At 41.5% G+C, this 19,747-nt stretch overlaps 1 protein-coding gene across 3 annotated transcripts in view; it reads left to right on the top strand.

Annotated features, from left to right (window-relative positions):
- The first annotated feature begins 412 nt into the window (after positions 1 to 412).
- The window catches only part of SUMF1 (sulfatase modifying factor 1), a 103,301-nt gene continuing 83,966 nt past the window's right edge, over positions 413 to 19,747 (top strand). For all 3 annotated transcript variants that reach the window (XM_075998556.1, XM_012761154.2, XM_075998558.1), the window contains exons 1-3: positions 413 to 704; positions 12,869 to 13,042; positions 17,385 to 17,459. In XM_075998556.1, coding sequence (XP_075854671.1) covers positions 435 to 704; positions 12,869 to 13,042; positions 17,385 to 17,459 — 519 coding nt within the window. In that variant the 5' untranslated portion in view covers positions 413 to 434. The remainder of the gene's footprint in view (positions 705 to 12,868; positions 13,043 to 17,384; positions 17,460 to 19,747) is intronic.

Raw genomic sequence — 19,747 nt, 5'->3', positions numbered from 1 at the left:
GAGGATTAAATGACATTTTTAAAAAATTAAAACATTTCTTTTTAATTCAGCATATTACTGGGGTACAAATGTTTAGATCACATATATCGCCTTTGCCCCACCCAAGTCAGAGCTTCAAGCGCGTCCATCCCCCAGTAAATGAGATTTTTAAAAGTACTCTGGCACTTAGCAAATACCCAATCAATTTGATTGTCATTTTTCAACCAAGAAATCACAAAGGAGCGCACAGTCTGTGGAAAGCCTTGAGTTGTGTAGAGTTTTGCTGCGTTGTGACGCCAGGAGAACCGAGCAGGAGCGCTCCAAAGGGGAAGTACCTGGAGAAAGGTGCAGAGAGAGTAACTCTCCTGGCCATTTTTTAAGTCAGCCCAAGACTCGGCCCCTTTAAGGAGGGCGAGGGCACGTGACCCATCGGGTCACGTGACCCGCGGGACAACATGGCTGCGCCCGCGCTAGGGCCGGCTAGTGGACGCTTCCCTGGGCTCACAGGCGTTCTCTGGCTGCCGCTGCTCGCGCTGTTGTGCGGGGCAGCGGGCGGCGAGGAGGCCGCGAGCGGTGCAGGCGCGGCGTCCCTCGCGGGCTCTTGCGGCTGCGGCACGCCCCAACGGCCCGGGGCCCCTGGCAGTTCGGCGGCCGCGCCCCGGTACTCACGGGAGGCGAACGCCCCGGGCCCAGCCCCCGGAGAGCGGGCGCTCACGACCACCAAGGTGCTCCTTGGATTCCTCCTAGGCGGATGGGGGCTGCAGGGTTCCTGGACGGGGTTGGGATGGGCAAGGCAAGGGACTGGCACGAAGGCAGGTAAAGGTGGTAACCACACCCAAGTCGCGCACCTGCTGATCCTATTTGAGGCGTTCCTCCTCCGTCCACCACCGGAAGGAGGGCTGGATCTTGGGGCTCCGCGTAATGGAGGATTGTTGTTCCTTATTTATCTCTTACTCCCTACTACTTTCCTCCCTTTACCTACTCTCCTCTTGATGAAGATGTCAGAATTCTGAGTCAGACAGAATAGGTTTACATTCTCAGTTCCTCAAATACTAACTGAAGAAATCAGGACCCTGGGTCTCAGTGTCTCCAAAATGGTTGTGTATTTACCTGCAGTCTCTTCCAAGAGGTTCTGCTTCTTGAGGGCAAGGCCTTGTATCACTTATCCTGCTATTCTTAGCAGTTTAGCACATAGGAAGGAGAAAACCAACTGTAGTTGGTTTATTACTGTTATTTATATATGTTTTACGTAGTGCCTGGATGTGTTAGGTGCTAGGATGTATGAGTAATAACAGTGATAACAACTGTTACTTCGTTCCATCTGCCAGGTACTTTGCATATTGGTGTATTTGTGGAAACAACTTTTGGGACTAGAAACCAGGTTTTCTGACTCATAAACTAGTGCTCTTTCTTGTATACCTTGCACAACCCAATCCTTTTTTCCATCCCACATTTCTTTCCTCTGGGTTAATTCTGACCAAATTCAAGACTTAGGTGAGAGGTTACATCCATAGGTTAGGTCTCCCTGACCTCCTTTTCTCTCCCCTCAGTATTTCCATATGCTGCCATAGTGGTGTGTGTTTACTCTGACATAACAGTTATTACGGATGCTTGTGTGCTGTGAGGGTGGTAGGGTCAGGACCATGACTTAGTCTCTCAGGAACAGAGTGTAGGAGCTTGGTAACCAGGCTTCTCGTTTTTCCATTCTGCATAATTTTGGCCTTTCCATTTTTTCCTGTTACTCCTCAGAGGATGCCCTGAATTATTAGTGTTTATCTTTTATGTGGTGAGGTGTCGTGATTACTTTTTTGGTGTACATTGACCATACTTGATTTTAATTCCTCTCTAACTTGATGATGATTGATAATCAGTCTCTCCCTCTTTCTAAGAAGAAAGCCCCTGTTTCTGTATATCTATTTTGTAACTAATAGGGCAGCTGTCTCATGTGCTTATACACATTGGTCAGTCTCAAAATTTTGCCTAGAACCTTCTAGCCAGTACTGAACATTCCTCATTCCCCATTTCCATCTTCCTGTAGGTTCTAAAATGGTATACTAGTGGCCGCATCTTTTGAATTACATTTACAACATACATATTTTTCATCCCTATAAAGTGGTTTTGTGAATGCAGTAGTGATCATCTTTGGCCAATTCTTATAGTCACTTTCTATAATGTTTAGGGGCATCTCAATCTATTAAACAATTAGTGGTTGGTGAGAAGACAAGCTACAAGCCTTCAAGGACTATTAACCTGATGATTGAACCTGAAGTAACTTTGTTATCAAGACAAATGACTTCGTAGGAAGCAATTCTTAATCTCTGTTTTCCTTGGTTTCAGAAGTTTTTGTTCATGTGCAGATGACTTTGGTCTGACACTTAGCCACTTATTCTAAATTCAGGAAGTCCAACATTGCAAGAGAGGTAAATGGTCATAGGGATAGTTCTGCCTCTTTTTGTTTTCTGTTGATTAGGCACACATTGCATATGACTTTGTCCCGTGTGCTGAATGTACAGAAAAGAAAAAGACCTATTTGCTACCCTGGTAGCGTTTACACTCTGGTAGGTGTTCTCTCTCTTTCTCTCTGTCTCTCACATACACTCTCATATGTAGGTATCATTTTTCTATAAGGAAAATACTATAGGAGGAGTATGTACAGAGTACTTGGAGAGGAAAAAAGGATTCATTCTTTCTGGACAAATCAGGTAGTGCCTCAAAGAAAAGGTCACATTTGAACTAGGCCTTGGAGAAGACCTTTTTAGGACCTGAGGATGGAAGGTCAGGTTGAAGGGCATTCCAAGAAGGGTAGCATCTGCACGTGGCATGTTGTGGAAGTGCGTGGTGTGTTCAGGGAAGTATAATTTAAGTTTTTCTGGGAGTGACATTTTCATACCTTTTAATGTAACACTTTAGGTGTGAGGTTTTTTTAATATTTTAATTCATATAATGAGCACTTGGCAAGGTGAGGGACACAAAGAAGCAAATAGCACTCGGCTTTATTTACTCTTAAGGAATTTCCAGTTTCACTGAGAAGTTAGGGCAATAAGAATTATCTGAGGGCCAGGCACTATGGTTCACACCTGTACTCTCAGCACTTTGGGAGAGTGAGGCAGGAGTATCACTCGAGTTCAGGAGTTTGAGACTACCCTGGGCAACATAGGAGACCCCCATCTCTATAAAAAATAAAAACATTTAGCCGGGCATGGTGGTGTGCTCCTGTATAGTTCTAGCTACTCAGGAGGCTGAGGTGGAAGGACCACTTGAGCCTAGGAGTTTGAGGTGATAGTGAACTATGGGAAACAACATAGATATTTTAAGATTTGACTTTAATTCCCTCTGGTTAAAAAATGTAATTCTCATTGAGAAAGTTATCTTAACAGTTTTCTACATAGCTTATTATTTTGTAACAAGGAAGCAAAATGTTTTAATCTCCATGTATCTTTTAGAAGAGTTGTTTGAAAAAGCATTTAGGATCATGGGATGCTAAAATTGGACGTGGCATGTCTATAGTTATAGGTAAAGTCAGTGTTGATTTCTGTCTGAGGATATTTCTGATCAGGTAATCCTTACCTGGGAATCAAGGCACAATTGAATGCCATCTCTTTCATGAAACCTGTCTTCCATAAGAAAGTAGTTTTTCTGTCCTCTAAATTGCTACATAATTTTTTCTTGTTGTCTGATGGCAACTTGTTTTCTCTTTCTTGAGAAAGGGTCTCATTTTGTTGCCCAGGCTGGTCTCGAACTTCTGGGTTCAACTGATCTCCCCACCTTAGCCTCCCAAGTAGCTATGATTATAGGTGTGCATCATGGTACCGGGCCCCTATATTCTCCTATATTCTTTTTTTTTTCTATATATATTATTAGTTGGCCAATTAATTTCTTTATAGTAGAGACGGGGTCTCGTTCTTGCTCAGGCTGGTTTCGAACTCCTGACCTCGAGCAATCCGCCCACCTCGGCCTCCCAGAGTGCTAGGATTACAGGCGTGAGCCACCGTGCCCAGCCTCCCTATATTCTTTTTAATGTGGTGTTACTTGTATTTCTGTAGTGTCTAGTTGTCTTTCTTTCTTTTTTTTTTTTTAATTAAAGACAGAGATTTGCTCTGTTGCCTAGGCTGGGCTCCAGTGATCCTCCCACCTCAGCCTCCTGAGTTGCTACGTGTACATCACCACATCTGGCTAATTTTTAACTTTTTTGTACAGATGGGGGCCTCTTTATGTTGCCCAGGCTGGTCTTGAACTCCTGGCCTCAAGCAATCCTCTCCCACCAGCCTCCGAGAGTGCTGGGATTACAGATGTGAGACACTGTGCCTGGCCAAGTTGTCCGATATCTCATTCTACATTGAGAGCATTTTTAGATCTGTTTTAATCTCTGTGTCAGACACTTTTGAAAGAAACTTTTGTATATAATCTTTTGCTGTGTTCATCCTCTCAAGAATCCTGTGAGAGAGATTATCTCCCACTTTACAGGTGAGGCAGCTGAGGCTTAATGGGATCATAAATCTCAGGGCTGGAGGAAACTCTGAATGCTATTTCGTCTGTGATTAGTGTCTGTAGAGGCAATAGGGTGAGAGAATGACATAAAAGATAAGCCCTGCATTGATAGATAAGGCAGCAGTTTGTGGATGAATCCAGAGAACATGCTTCTCTTGTTCACTTAGCTTTCTCATGACCTTTAGCTTTTAATGTTAGGTGTGAGGATAGGAAAGAAGGAAAGAGAAGAGCTACGCAAAAGAGTTGCATATGAGCTTATTTCATTTTTGCGTATAAGACAAAAATCTTACAGTAGCAAGTAGAAGAAAAAGACAATTGAAACTGGCTTAAGCAGAAAAAAGTGGGGAAGGGGACATTTACAGCTCTCCTAGTTGGGAAGTTCAAGAGTAAATATGGCCCCAGACACAGCTGGATCCAGGACCTGGGCCAGCATCTCCGGGGCTCTTTGCCTGTCTCTTGGCTCTTCTTCTGTGTTGGCTCCATTGTCAGGTAATGTCTCTTCTCACCCTGGTAAAATAGCTAGAAGAGAGTAAGTTCCCCTTTTCTGGTAGCTCAGGCAAAAGTTCTAAGATGAACTTTGATCAGCTCATGGACCTATCCCTGATTACATCTCCATGGTCAAAAGGAAGCCATGATTGTCCAGGCTTGAGGCATAGGAGGTAGAGTTGAGACATCAAGCTCCACCACTTAGTTTAAGAAGTGGTTTATGAAAGGAACTTCAGGTGCTGTTATAAGAGGTAGGGGGAGGCCGGGCGCGGTGGCTCACGCCTGTAATGCTAGCACTCTGGAAGGCCGAGGTGGGAGGATCGCTCAAGGTCAGGAGTTTGAGACCAGCCTGAGCAAGAGTGAGACCCCGTCTCGACTAAAAATAGAAAGAAATTAATTGGCCAACTAATATATATAGGAAAAATTAGCCGGGCACAGTGGCGCATGCCTGTAGTCCCAGCTACTCGGGAGGCTGGGGCAGGAGGATTGCTTGAGCCCAGGAGTTTGAGATTGCTGTGAGCTAGGCTGATACCACAGCACTCACTCTAGCCTGAGAAACACAGCGAGACTCTGACTCTGAATGAATGAATGAATGAATGAATGCATGAATGGATGGAATGGGTGCTGGGTGGACCAAAGTAGCAGATGCCCACTGCTCTTGTCCTAAATGGGTAGCCCAAATATGGTTTTGTTACTCTGATGAATATTAGAGCCATTCTTGACTTGACTTATGTTTTTGGCTTGAGTGGCAGTGGCAGAGCTGTGATGTGGCATTAGGGGATTTATCTCATCTTTGGATTCAAACAATAGATTGTTTGAATCTGGACCTTCAATGAAGACTTGATTAAAATGGTGTTTTTTTTTTTTTTTTTTTTTGGCTTGGGTTTTAACAACACGAGATACCTGATGCTCTAGATTTTACTAGAATGACATGTGACATTTGTAGGACAGAAAACTTTACTTCATTAGTGTAAATGAGAAATTATGATCCACTGAGTGCAATGCAGGCTATTTTTGTCTATAGCCTCCAGAATGGAAACTTGGCTTATTCAGCGCTGGCTGTCTCTCATGGTTAATGAAAGAAGAAGAAAAAAAACTAGGCCAAGAGTCCACAGTGGACATTGTGATTGTATTACCATTGTTGGTACTCACCTTGAGAGAGAAGAGGATGAAAAAAATTAGATAATTGTAAGAATTAATTAGGTACAATGGCCACACCTGCCTGTGGCCTTGAGTTTGAGCTGACGGCTGAACAACTGTTCTCGAAACAGGACTTACCTGTCTGCTGCGGGAAAGCTTTTTTTTTTTTCTAGTAAGTCTTTTATGAAACCTTTTATTAGATCTTCTTAATCATTTTAAGACTACTCTTGAAACTTTGGTCTAAAGCCTTCAATTTTTCTACTTCTTTGTAGAACTGCTTTAAATTCTGATTTCTCTTCTTAGGCCTGAGGAATCTTGTGTCCCAGATACTTAGGGTATAGTGAGAATAATGCATAAACCTAGTTCAGTCTTGAGCTGAGTCTATTAAACAGGCTCATTAAAGTGCTGACATGGTAATCTATGTCTGGGACTGTGTTATAAATTAAATAGAATTTTTATAATTATACCTAAGAATAATTCAAATGATAAATTCCTCATTATAGTCATGATCTCACTCATTCAGTCAGTAAAGATTTTTTTGAATATCTGTTGTGGACCACACACGGTGCTGGGGTTATAGAAATGAAAAACTTATTTCTGGTTCCCAAGGAGCCCAGGATCTAGGGAAGATGAAAACTCAGAATTAAGACAGTGTGTGTGTATATGTATGTGTGTGTCAGTTGCTAGGACAGATAGATGTGTTCGTCACAGGGACCCAAATAAGGGGCAAATGGCCCAGCTTGGGGAGGAATGTGCAGCTAAGAAGGACCTGAAGGAGGTGATCCTTGAACAGTGACATTGTTTGCACAGAGATGAAGTGGCATGATGTAGCTCATGGGAATGTAGGAGAAAGTCCAGGGTTAGAGCATGAGACATTGGGCTCTGAAGTTTGTTTGTTTATTTGTTTATTTATTTATTTATTTATTATTTTTTGAGACAAAGTCTCACTCTGTTGCCCGAGTAGAATGCTGTGGCATCAGCCCAGCTCACAGCAACCTCAAATTCCTGGGCTCAAGTGATCCTCCTGCCTCAGCCTCCTGAGTAGCTGGGACTACAGGCATGTGCCACCATGCCCAGCTAATTTTTTCTATATATTTTTAGTTGGCCGTTTAATATCTTTCTATTTTTGGTAGAGACAGGGGTCTCACTCTTGCTCAGGCTGGTTTCGAACTCCTGACCTTGAGCGATCCTCCTGCCTCGGCCTCCCAGAGTGCTAGGATTACAGGCGTGAGCTGCCGTGCCCGGCCTGAAGTTTAGATTATTAATGTTACTCTGAAAGGTGCTGGGAATTCTTGAAGAACTTAAGTAGCAAAGTGGTGTGATCAGATTGACCCTTTATTTTTTTCAGTAGATGGCATGTTTACAAGGCTCAAAAACTAAATAACAGAGTATATAGTGAGAATCTTCCCATTTACCTGATAATCTTCCATTCAGACAACTACTGCATGCGTTTCTCATATATTTTCCCGGAGCCATGTTCTGCAAATATGCGTAAACACAAAACTATGTGCCTCTGTATGCCCCAACCTCCTTTCCCACAAATGACAGCCTACCACACTTACTGTTGTGCTCCTTACTCTTTGTCTTGGTGAGATCTTTCCATATCAATACATTAAAAGCTTCTTCTTATTTCCCCCTCTTCTTTGGGGGAAAAAGTGGCGGATTAGTGGCGACCTTCTGGCTGTCTGCTCCCAGAGTGGGAGGTGAAGAACGAGGACAGCTACACACAGGTGTTTTCTTTTCCATTTCTTATGGCTGCTTAATTTCCACTCTTATCCATGGCCCACAGATGACTTAATGAGTCTACTATTAGGCTGTTTCCACCCTGTTTCTATTAGAAACAGAGCTGTGATGAATTGCATTGGATACAGAAGACTGGCTTTTTCAGGAAGATTAGTAGGGGCTTAAATATTTATTGAATGAATGATTGAATGAAAGGTAGATGGCTTAAAAGCAAGGAGGGATGTGAATGAATGAACCCGGAGGTCAATTATGAGGCTACTGAAGTTATCTGGGAACAGAAAAGAGGGAGAGATGAAAGAGATATATATTTAGGATATCCGGTAAGACTAGGTGGCCTATGAAGTGTTAGGAGTAGGGGACAGAAATAATCAAAGATGATTTCTTGGAATAGTAGTAATATATTGGACAAATAAAAATATGTTTATCAGAGATGAAAATAGCACCACTTTTATTGGGAAATAACATGCACAGAATTGGAACAACTACTAGCAAGGAGCGTCAGTGGAAACAGAATGTAGGATCAATGATCATGGTTTCCTAATTTCTGTTTCTTCTGATCTTGTTTTTCTAACTCTTCTGCTCTTGTTGCTAAACCACACTCAATCTCTCTTATTTCCACCTCCTTATCTCTCTGACTTCTTTCCCCCCCTGTTTAATTTGAACCCTTCTTTTAAAAAATTTATTGAAAAAATTTAAATTTTAATTGACAAATAATAATTGCATATATTATGTATTTGTGAGGTACAATGTTATGTTTGATATGTTTACATTCTGGAATGATTAAATCTAGTTAAGTTAACAGATCCATCACCCCACATAATTATTTTGTGGTGAAAACACAATCTATTCTTTTTGTAATTTTGGGATATACAGTGCATTACTATTTATTATAGTGACCACTCCATGCCATAAACCTCTAAAGCTTATTCCTTCTGTGTAACTGAAAGTTTGTACCCTTTTGATTAACATCTCTCGTTTCCCTATCCACCCCTCTCTCTCAGGCTCTGATAACTACCATTCTGTTATCTACTATTCAATTTTTTTTTAGATTCCACATATAAGTGAGGAATTTGAATCCTTATGAAGTCCTTTCTGAAGTCAAGGTATTTGCCATTCTGTGCCTGGCTTACTTCATATAGTATAATGTCCTCCAGGTTCATTCATGCTTATCCAAATAAAAGAATTTCCTTCTTTTCTAAGGCTGAATAGTATTCCATTATATTTATATACCACATCTTCTTTATCCATTTATCCAGTGATGGATAGATACCTAGGTTGCTTCCGTATCTTACTATTGTGAATAATGCTGTAATGAGCATGCAAATGTAGATATCTCTTTGGCATACTGGTTTTATTTCTTTTGGCTGTATACCCAGAAGTGCGATAGCTGGATCATATGGTAATTCTATTTTAGTTTTCTGAGAGATCTCCATACTGTTTTCCATAATCCCTTTAAATTAAACATTCCCACAGCAGGGCACACAGGGTTCCCATTTCTCCTCACCTTGCCAACACTTGTTATCTTTCATCTTTTGACAAGAGTTGATTAAACAAGTATGAGATGTTATCTCATTGTGGTTTTGATTTGTGTTTCCCTGATGATTAGTGATGATGAGCATTTTTTAAATATGTGTTGGATATTTGTATGTCTTTTTTTTTTTTTTTTTTTTTTTGAGGCAGAGTCTCACTCTGTTGCCTGGGTTAGAGTGCCGTGGCATCAGCCTAGCTCACAGCAACCTCACACTCCTGGGCTCAAGCGATCCTCCTTCCTCAGCCTCCCGAGTAGCTGGGACTACAGGCATGCACCACCACGCCCGGCTAATTTTATATATATATATATATATTTTTAGTTGTCCAGCTAATTTATTTCTATTTTTTTTAGTAGAGACAGGGTCTTGCTCATGCTCAGGCTGGTCTCAAACTCCTGAGCTCAAACTGTTTGCCCACCTCGGCCTCCCAGAGTGCTAGGATTACAGGTGTGAGCCACCACACCCGGCCATTGTTTTTCTTATTGTGAGCACTATCTATTCCGGTCCTTTGCCCATTTTTTAATTGGGTTCTTTGCTTTCTTGCTATTGAGTTGAGTTCTATTAATTGTTTCTTTTGCTGTGCAGAAGCTTTTTAGTTTGATGCAATCACATTAATTTTACTAACAAAATTATGGGAATTTTGTTAGGGAATGCATTGATTCTGTGGATCGCTTTGGGTACTATGGGCATTTTAACAATATTAATTCAACCAATCCATGAACACAGTACCTTTTCATTTATTTTTGTTGTCTACTATTTTTTCATCAATGTTTTATAGGTTTTATTATACAGATCTTTCACCTCTTTGGTTAAATTTACTCCTAAGTATTTTTTTTTTGATGCTATTGTGAGTGGGATTGATTTCTTAATTTCTTCTTCTTCTTCTTCTTCTTCAGATAGTTTATTGTTAGTATAAAGAAATGCTATTGATTTTTGTATCCTGCAACTTTACCGAATTTATTTATCAGTTCTGACAGTTTTTTTAGTGGAGTCATTAGAGTTTTCTATATATAAGGTCATGTCATCTTCAGCCAGGAGCCTGCTGTTTATTTCTTTCTCTTGCCTAGTTTTTCTGTCTGAGACTTGTAGTACTATACTGAATTGGTAAGAGTAGGAGACCTTATCTTGTTCTGGATCTTAGAAGAAAAGCTTTCAACTTTTCCCCATTGAGTATGATGTTAGCTGTGGGCTTTTCATATATGATCTTTATTGTGTTGAGGTACATTCCTTATATGCCTAATTTATTGAGAGTTTTTATCATGAAAAGATGCTGAATTTTGTCAAATGTTTTTTCTGCATCAATTAAGACAATCATATGGCATTTGTCCTTCATTCTGTTAACATGTGTATCACATGTACAGATTTGTATATGTTGAGCCATTCTTTGGTCCCAGGGATAAATCCCAGTTGATTATGGTATTTGATCCTTTTAATGTGCTGTTAGATTGGTTTGCTGGTATTTTGTTGAGAATGTTTGCATCTGTGTTTGCATTTCAGAGATATTAGCCTGTGATTTTCTTTTCTTACAGTGTCCTTTGCTGGCTTTGGTATCAGGGTAATGCTGGTCTCGTAAAATGAATTTGGAAATGTTCCCCCTTCTTCAATTTTTTGGAAGACTTTGAGAACTTTTGGCAGTTCTTCTTTAAATATTTGGTAGAATTTTGCCATGAAGCCCTCTGGTCCCGGGATTTTCTTCAATGGGAGTTTAAAAATTATTAGTGTTATTGATTCAGTCCCCTTACTTGTTACCAGTCTTTTCAGATTTTCTATTTCTTGATTCAGCCTTGGTAGGTTGTGTGTTTCTAGGAATTTATCCAATTTTTTCTAGGTTATCCAATTTGTAGGTTTATAATTGTTCCCCTGTGATCCTTTTTATTTCTGTGGCATTAAACCCTTGTTTATAAAAGATCAGAGACTTGACAGTTCCTAGGCTGCTGAGAAGTCTATGAGTTGACTTTTCATTCAGATTATTTGAAAATAAGACATTGTGTCTGCAAAAAGTGTATTTCTGACAGATGATATATTAAATGGTGGAGGGCCTGTGGTTTTTTAAAAAACTGAGATAATTCATACACCATACAATTCACACTTTTTGAAGTGTACAAATTCCATGGTTTTTAGTATAGTCACGAGATGCTATAACCGTCATCACTATCTATTAATAATTCCTGAACATTTCATCATCCCAAGAAGAACCCCCATACCTGTTAGCAATCATTCCCCCATTCCTGCCTTCCTGTGGTCTCAGGCAGCCACTAGTCTACTCTCTGTTTCTTTGGATTTGCCTATTCTGGACAGCTCATATGAATGGATTCATATAATTTGTGCCCTTTGTGAATGAATTCTTTCACTTAGTGTAATATTTTCAAGGTTCATCCATGCTGTAGGATGAGCCAGTACTTCATTTCTTTTTATGATGGAATATTATTCCATTTTATGGATATACCATACTTTGTTTATCTGTTCATGAGTTGATGGACATTTGGGTTGTTTCCACTTTTTAGCTGTTGTAAATAATGCTGCTGTGAATGTTTTTGTATAAGTTTTTATGTGGACATGTATTTTCCTTTCTCTTGAGTATATACCTAGGAGCGTAATTTTAGGGTCATATGATGATTGTTTTCATAGATTTTTGGAGAACTGCCAGAGAGTTTTTGAAAGCAGCTGTACTATTAATCTTTTACATTCCCATGAGCAATGTATGACAGTTCCAATTTCCCCACGTTTTATCAACACGTGTTATTTTCTGTCTTTTTCATTACAGCCATGCTAGTGGTTACAAAGCGGCATCTCATTGTAGTTTTGATTTGCACTTCCCTAATGACTCATAGTGTTGAGGGTGTGTCTACATTTGTTACCTGAAAGTTTTCAGTATGATCTTCAGATCCTGTGCTCAGTGTTGGGAATACAGAGGTTGCCCCAGTTGCTGTCATCTTTGAGTTTAGAGTTCATGAGGAAAGGTAGTTAGGATTTTAATAAAGACTTACACATAGTCCCTTAGTAAACTTTAAAATTTTCTATTTCCCTGATGTAAGTCTCTTCTATTATCATTGGTGGCCAAAATGCATGCAGTGAATATTTAAAGATATTATATGTGGCATTTTTACATTTGCTTTTCAAAGTAATTCAAAAGAAACAAAGATATATTAAAGGAAAATATATATGAAGAAAAAAGTGGGATGGATATCCTCTCTGCCTCTGTATTCCAGCTATTAGCGGCTTGGTGACTTATTCTAGACCTGTTTCCCTGACATGCCCAGATTCTTATCATGTGTAGGTTTGACTAATGAGATTATTTTCCTAAAGAATTTTTGCTTCTTTTTGTGACTAGTTATTCACTTTCACTGGGGTATAGAGTTGCATGCTATAAATAAGGTTCCAGTCATTTCTGTGATGAGGGTTTACTAACTAGTGAGTGCTTACTCGGTGCTAGGAACTTTGCACCGTATACAGGCACACTTTGGCGTGCTGCGTGACTGCCTGTGTTTCCCCTTTCGCTGCAGATGGTGCTCATCCCTGCTGGAGTATTTACAATGGGCACGGATGATCCGCAGATAAAGCAGGACGGGGAAGGCCCTGCGAGGAGAGTTGCTCTTGATGCCTTTTACATGGATGCCTACGAAGTCAGTAATGCTGAATTTGAGAAGTTTGTGAACTCCACTGGCTACTTGACAGAGGTAATGGGATTGGGGGAAGGAGGAAGAACTTGTTCATTTTCAGAACTTTTTTTTTTTTTTTTTGAGACAGAGTCTCGCTTTGTTGTCCAGGCTAGAGTGAGTGCCGTGGCGTCAGCCTAGCTCACAGCAACCTCAAACTCCTGGGCTTGAGTGATCCTTCTGCCTCAGCCTCCCGAGTAGCTGGGACTACAGGCATGCGCCACCATGCCCGGCTAATTTTTTATATATATATCAGTTGGCCAATTAATTTCTTTCTATTTATAGTAGAGACGGGGTCTCGCTCTTGCTCAGGCTGGTTTTGAACTCCTGACCTTGAGCAATCCGCCCGCCTCGGCCTCCCAAGAGCTAGGATTACAGGCGTGAGCCACAGCGCCCGGCCATTTTCAGAACTTTTAAGAATGTTTTAGTAACCTTGAGTGCAAGTAATTCAAAAGAAACAAAGATATATTAAAGGAAAATATATATGAAGAAAAAAGCGGGGTATCCCCTCTGCCTCTGTATTCCAGCTATTAGCGGCTTGGTGACTTATTCTAGACCTGTTTGCATGGCATGTCCAGATTCTTATCATGCGTAGAACCTTGACTGACCACTTTTACTATGTGCCCAGTACTGTGCTAGGCACTTTATGCATGTGAACTTGGGTGAAGTCTGATTTCTCACAGCAACCTCAGGAGGTGGGTTACTTTTCAGGTGGCAGACTGAGGATTAGAGAAGTGATTTGCCCTGAGCCGCACAGCTAGTGGAGCTGGGACTCAAGCCCGGCCAGTGTGACCTCAGAATCTGTGTTCTTAACCATTATGCCTTATGAAGTTAATGCTTTAATATGCCAGGGAGTGCCACTGTCTGCTTGGGCTTTTTGAGATAACAGATGGCATGTAAAGTAAAGCCCCTTTTCCTTCTCAATCAATTGCAATTGGCTTGTTCCAGAAGCGTCACATATTTCTTAAGTGATAAATGCAGAAGTGCGGCTTTTCATTTTTGTGGCTTTGTCCCAGTGCCTTGACAGTTCACAAGCTGTCCTGTGGCGGCTCCAGGCATTATCCTGTGGTCACTGAATCACAAAGCTAGGTTCTAAAAGTGGACGTTGTCCTCAATGGGAGTGGGGAGAGGAAGGCTTTCTGGTTCATGAACATTTCTGAGAGTGTCTGGAATATACATGTTTAGTACGCTTCCCGTTTTCTCTCACCAGAGAACTTTACCCTTGTCTGCAGTTTGTGGAGTCCCAGATCTTCTTTTTTAGACCTCAAACACTGTTTTGTAATTAAAAAAATTAAGGGCAAGTGCTTAAAGCAAAGCAATATTCAATTCAAATTTGGTTTTGCATCGTCACATTTCTTTGGAATTTCCTAAAATATACAAAGCGGTCATGAATCTTTTTTGTACATATTTGTAGTAAGCAAAGTCCCTGTCATTTTTGTTTCATAGGGATATTCTGAGATCGAGTTCCTCAATAGTCTACTTAAGTTAGAAGACTTCAAGGGACCAGGGTTCTCCATGAAGATTAGATAGAAATAAGCAGAATTTAGGGCATCCAAGAAGTTGGATGGGGAAAACTTATATCTGGATATTTACTACCCTCTAACTGAAATTTAGCATTTTAGTTATGCTTCAGTTATGACAGAGACAACAAACCATAGTGGCAATAGCCCTACCTGTGACTTTGTCACCTGTAGAAATCACAGACACTTTTCATTGTATTGTTGCAGATATCTTGAAATATTGTTTGCATTCATGTCCACTTTGAAATACGATAATTATGAGACCTGCTATTAGGTTTTATTTATGTATTAATAAAGAGCATATATATTATTAGAGTACAAATTTATTAATATTTTGATACAACTAGTTTTCTTAGCAATTTTACTGATTTTATTGTATGCATTTAAGCATTTCATTCTGAGAAGGAGTTCCTTAAGATTCACCATGCTGCCAAAGGGGTGTAGGGGCGCAAAAAGTGTTAAGAAGCCCTGCCTTGACAAAGAGATGTAAAGGTCATAGGAAATCAAGGGGGGGGGGGAAGGAGGGGAGTCAAAATCTACCTCTTGGGTATAGTGAACACTATTTGGCTAATGGGCACACTAAAAGCCCCAACTTAAGCATTATTAAAGGTATCCATGTAACAAAAACATTTGTACCCCCTTAATATTTTGAAATAAGAAAAAAATAAATTAAAAAAACAACAATAGAAAACAAACCCCCTGTCTTGGACAAAAGTGTTTCCTATTTTATGGCACTTTACAGATTTTTTCCCCACCTCTCCAGCTTAATTTTACGTCACGCTCCTCTTGTGCACCATGTGCTCGCCCTGCTGGTTTTGTTTCTGTTCCTTGAAAACTCAGCATTCTTTCCCATTTTGGGAGCTTGGCCTGTATTCTCCGTCTGCTTGGAATTTGCAGCCCCTGGCTCGTTCCCGCTTCGCATGGCTGGCTCCTTCTCAGCCTCGAGTCATCTGAGCTTTCTCAGGGAGGCTGCTTCTGCGCGCTCCAGCGAAAGGAGGTTTCCTTGACTCTCTTTACCTTCCAGGGTGAGGGGAAGTTGTTGTTTTCTTCCTTTCTTTATTTGGCTTGACTTTTGTGTGTGCCCCCACACTTAAGCAGAGTAAGGATGGGGACCATGCGTACCTGATACTGACCTTGTATCCCTTCATTTAGCCCCCAGCTGGGTACATGGTAGGGTTTGATACATGTTTTGTTTTTTTTAATATAATTTTTAAAAACATTTTTCATTTTTATTTTTTTCTTTTTCTTTTACATTCCTTGGTACCTAGTATGCAGCTCGATACATGTTTGTTGAATGAATAAATGGCTTCAGTACTCAGGCTTGGTGGTTTCACAGGGGATTACAGGAAGAAGCTCAGGGGTGAAGAAAAGATGATGAGCCTCAGCCAGGAAAAGCAGTTTGAGGCACTCGTAAGGCCTGAAATATAGGGATTCAGTACTCAGTTAATCTCATCTAATGAGAACAGGACAGGACTGGAGGTAGAGATTTGAGAGCCACTGGAAGCACTGGCTGTTGTTAAAGTGGTGAGATTGAAAGAGGTTGTCTGTCCAGCAGGCGATGAGTGTGTCTTACTGTATCCCTCAAAGCCCCTGCGTTAGAACCACCGGCTGTGCAGTTTGCCCATGCAGAGTCCTTGGTCTCACCTGCACCCCCGGAATCACAGTCTCCAGGGTTCGGAAGCAGCAGTCTGTAGTTTTAACAGGCTGAGCACGTAATCTCAACCACACAAAGCCTGAAGAGCCCCTGGTATCATGCAAGGAGAGCAGAGGGCCAAGGGGAGGCGCAGTGGTGTTTAGGGGCTGGAAGGAGAGCTTGTATGTTTCAGGAGATTAGTGACAGCAGTCAGAAGTGCAGGACGAAAACTAGAGGAGTGGAGTCATGGATACCAAGGGACAAAGGCCCCCCCTTTTAGAATAGGGTCACACGCAACAGAAAGAACCAGGGAGACAAGGACTGGAGACACTAATGTTAAATAATATTATTAAATATAGATTTCCACCTGGTGCTTGAATTGGCTGCTTGAGGTTGATTTGTAAGCATATTTGACACCTTAGTGGAGCCATTATAGAGTGTGTCAGCATATCAGCAAGCAGTGCCATTTGATTCTTTTACCTAGATTCCAGGACCAGGACAAAGGACAAAGCTTGATTATGTAATCTCACATGTACAGAATACTGTTATTTTCCAGAGTCATTTGTAATACCTGGGGAAATGTGTTGTTTCCTTCAGGAACAGTTACGTTCTCAAAAGCTAATGTTGTTCAGTCTGCATTCTTTCTTTTTTTTTTTGAGACAGAGTCACACTCTGTTATCCGGGCTAGAGTGCCATGGTGTCAGCCTAGCTCACAGCAACCTCAAACTCCTGGGCTCAAGCGATCCTTTTGCCTCAGCCTCCCGAGTAGCTGGGACTACATGCATGCGCCACCATGCCCGGCTCATTTTTTCTATATATTTTTAGTCTGCAAATTAATTTCTTTCTATTTATAGTAGAGATGGGGTCTTGCTCTTGCTCTGGCTGGTTCTGAACTCCTGACCTTGAGCGATCTTCCCACCTAGGCCTCCCAGAGTGCTAGGATCACAGGTGTGAGCCACCACACGGGGAGCCACCATGCCCGGCCCAGTCTGCATTCTTATCAGTTAAATGAAAATGGTGTCTGTAAGTGACATTGACCTGTTTTAAGAGGAAGCGAGATGCTTTTAAGTCATTTCTGAGTCCTCTGAGAAGTCATAAGGAAGACTCAAGTTCATTTGGACAAGAAGAGTCACTACGGTAGTGTACAAAGAAAACGTGAAACATGTTACTACAGCTTTTTCTGGATTTTTATTTCCCACTTTCCTTATAGGCTGAGAAGTTTGGCGACTCCTTTGTCTTTGAAGGCATGTTGAGCGAGCAGGTGAAGACTGATGTCCAGCAGGCAGTAAGTAACGTTTAAACAGGCTCTCGTATTTCTCTGCGGAAAGAATTTGGGCGAAAAATCCAAGCTACAAGTGCCACCTTCACCTGCCCCTTAATATCTAACCATTCTTCTGCTGTAGACTTGCCCAGAATAACAGGCCCGTGGACCAGGACACCTTATCTTAAGGAAAACGGCACAAGCCCAGGATGGTATCAGAGGAAGTGTTGGATCTGCCTCGAGCTTCTGTCTTGTGTACCTGAGTAACGGATTGCGTTGCTAAGTAGAGCTCAGCTGGGCTCTAGACACTTCTGGGTTTCTTTTCCTTACACCCATTTCTAGAATGGATGGTTCTAACAGTCTTTTATTTTTGGAAATTTATGGGGTACATGAGCAATTTTGTTATATGTATGTGATGTGGAGTGATCAAGTCAGGGTATGTAGGGTGTCCATCCGCTGAGTAAAATACATTTTTGTTAAGGATCGTCATATTCTTTTTTTTTTGAAACAGAGTCTCGCTTTATTTCCCAGGCTAGAATGAGTGCCGTGGTGTCAGCCTAGCTCACAGTAACCTCAGACTCCTGGGCTCAAGCAATCCTCCTGCCTCAGCCTCTCAAGTACCTGGGACTACAGGCATGCGCCACCATGCCCGGCTAATTTTTTCTATATATTTTTAGTTGGCCAATTAATTTCTTTCTATTTATAGTAGATGGGGTCTCGCTCTTGCTCAGGCTGATTTCGAACTCCTGACCTCGAGCAATCCTCCTGCCTCAGCCTCCCAGAGTGCTAGGATGACAGGTGTGAGCCACCGCGCCCAGCCTAGGATCGTGATATTCTTAAAGCCTTGATCTCATCAGGGGCTGGTGTGGAGATGGAGCTTCCTTTAACTGTCATAAATTCACATGATCAGATTAGTGTTCATGAAAGAGGCCCTTTGCTCTCAATGTTCGTAAGAAATGGAGGCAGGGAATTGGTCTGTACAGGCAGGGGTGTCCCTCCCCTCTTTGGAAGAAGATCCAGGGAGTGTGAATTAGGTGTGTTTTTCTCAGGCATCATAGCAATGGTGGACTGGGCCTCCCTAAGCACCTGTGTGTTGAGTGGAACTTGAGTCTCGTGTATCAGACATTTTAGCAGATTTGAGTATGTTTGTATGCATGACTCTTGAAAACATAAGAACAGGAGGAGTGAAGGTAAACTGGGAAGTTGAGAGTTCACAAAACAAGGAGAGCAAAGAATATATTTAAAAGAGGCAGGAGATAGAGAGGTTGATTAAGACAGAGACATTGAAGACAAAGGAATCCAACCCTCATCTTCCTTTTTAATACAAGTTCCCTTTCAATTCATCTTTGTATGTAGCCCTCACTCCGTCCTCTCTTGTGAGCAGCAGTGCCAGCAGAATTAAACTGCCCTGGCTTACGTTTTCTTTAGCATAACTTGGGGAAAAAGATGAGGTAAAAAACAAGGCTTGCTCTCAAATCATTTATAGGCGAATCAGGCCACTGTTTTGTATGTGTTTTGAAAAAATGTGGTAGAGCTCTGTTTGAATTTCACAGTTTGCTCATTACAAGTGTATGTTACAGGTCTATACTGCAACCTGATATCCCTGCGCCTCTTTTTAGAAAAGGGCTTTGAGGTCGGATCAAGCTAGTATTGATGAGCCAGCGATTCAGGACATGGTTGGTGCCTTGTTTCCAGAGAGTGAGTTCAGATGAGGGAGGGCGTTTGCGCTTCTTTTTGTAATTTGCGCTCTCAGCTACGGGGCCTCTTGTCACTTGAGAACCTCCAAACGCATTAGGCATGAGGGCAGAGGTGGATTATCGCTAGGCTCGCCCTGTTAAGTAGTTCAGTACGTAGTGAAGTGTGTGTGATCGTAACTAGGACGGGGACAAGCAGCTCTCACAGGATCGGAGTGTTGGTCACTTGCTTAAATGCTCATAATGGAAAAGCAAACCTTTTAAGCTTGTTTAGAAAGGGTTGAATGAATAAAATACATCTGTTGATGACCCGGGAGAGCTGAGGTTTTGTTTTTTTCATGCTTCTCTTAGGCTTGACTTATCCTTATGCACCAGATCTTTTTTTAACCCAGTATTTCCAAGAGTGTAGAATGTGAGATGGTCCATGAGATAAATTTAAGCAGTAGAGATGATTTTAGGTGGTAGATGGGCAAGCATAAGATCAGCCTGCAGTAGAGAGTGAAAGCTCTTCCCTTTTCAGGTGTCTTTCCAGACTTGATTAAGTCAAGAGGAAAGTCCCCTTTGGGCACTAGCACTCGAGGGTATCTGTTAGTCGTTTTAACACAGGAAATAGGCCTG

The sequence above is a fragment of the Microcebus murinus genome, chromosome 28, assembly GCF_040939455.1.
Source record: "Microcebus murinus isolate Inina chromosome 28, M.murinus_Inina_mat1.0, whole genome shotgun sequence".
Lineage (NCBI taxonomy): Eukaryota > Metazoa > Chordata > Mammalia > Primates > Cheirogaleidae > Microcebus > Microcebus murinus.
The sequence above is the reverse complement of the archived record's forward strand: the minus strand, read 5'-3'. Positions and strand labels throughout refer to the sequence as shown.